Source organism: Caenorhabditis briggsae (assembly GCF_000004555.2).
Source record: "Caenorhabditis briggsae complete genome, chrX, whole genome shotgun sequence".
Taxonomy (NCBI): Eukaryota; Metazoa; Nematoda; class Chromadorea; order Rhabditida; family Rhabditidae; genus Caenorhabditis; species Caenorhabditis briggsae.
Genome location: NC_013491.2, coordinates 15,859,869 through 15,860,826, shown reverse-complemented (window position 1 = coordinate 15,860,826; position 958 = coordinate 15,859,869). Strand labels below are relative to the sequence as shown.

At 38.3% G+C, this 958-nt stretch overlaps 1 protein-coding gene across 1 annotated transcript in view; it reads left to right on the top strand.

Moving 5' to 3' along the window:
• Window positions 1–958, top strand: part of CBG15451 — a gene marked incomplete at both ends in the record, with an annotated part of 9,124 nt that overhangs the window by 3,068 nt on the left and 5,098 nt on the right. Inside the window, one exon of the mRNA XM_045240291.1 lies at window positions 32–472. Within this exon, the coding sequence (XP_045095735.1) occupies window positions 32–472 (441 nt within the window). The remainder of the gene's footprint in view (window positions 1–31; window positions 473–958) is intronic.

Sequence of the window (958 nt, the reverse complement as noted above, 5' to 3'; positions counted from 1 at the left end):
AAAGCGATCTCTATTGCCTTGTTCTCATAAGAAATTTGGGACTATTGATAAGGAATTGGAGAAACATACGGAGAAGATGAATCATCTGGAGAATCAAATTTCGGAACTTAATGCGAAAATTGAGGATATGAAGAAGAGTGGGATGACCGGTTTAAATGTAAACGGAGGTGAGAATACTTCTTCTCCAGGTGGATCTGTTGTGTCGGCTAAAGAAAAGGAGAGAAAACGGTCAATTATTGTAACTGGTATTCCCGAATATGGTAGATCAGAAAGAGAGGCTTGGTACTGGGACCAGTCGTGTATGTCAAAAATTTTGAACTATCTGGAAATTGGAGCACCTCCAGTATCATTTTATCGTCTTGGAAAGAACGCTGAAAGATCCCGGATGATGAAAGTAGTGTTTGCGACGTCTTTTGATCAGAAAGCGGTATTGGCAAGAGCACCACGGCTCAAGTATTTTCCATCTGGACAGGTCAAAGTCTTTGTCCGCCCATCCCTGACAAAAGAGCAACGTGTCGAGTACAGTAAAGCACAACGAGATAAGTTTTTGTCTAGATCACGTGTTAATTCATTTCCTCCTCCAACAAATTCTAATGTTACCCAAAATCTTACTTGAAATGTAGAAGTATTTATTCTGAATCTCTAAAAAACAGGGTTGCAACCGGCCGGGCCCAACATTGCCTTTATATTTTTGCAATTTTTTCCTAAATTTTTTTGTAATCAGGGCGTATTGTTCAAAGTCAGAGTCACTTCTAGTTAGTTTCGTTTTTTCCCAAAGGTAGTCTACAAGTTTACTGAAATGATATCAGGTATTGGGGGAGATTTCCATATTCAGAATTTACTCTAATCCAAGGAACAGTGCATTCAAAAACATGATTAAGGAAGGAGAGGAAATTATCATATTTGTCATTAATGACTAAACTTTGACCAAAGATTTGTGTCCAGTCAACTCTATGTA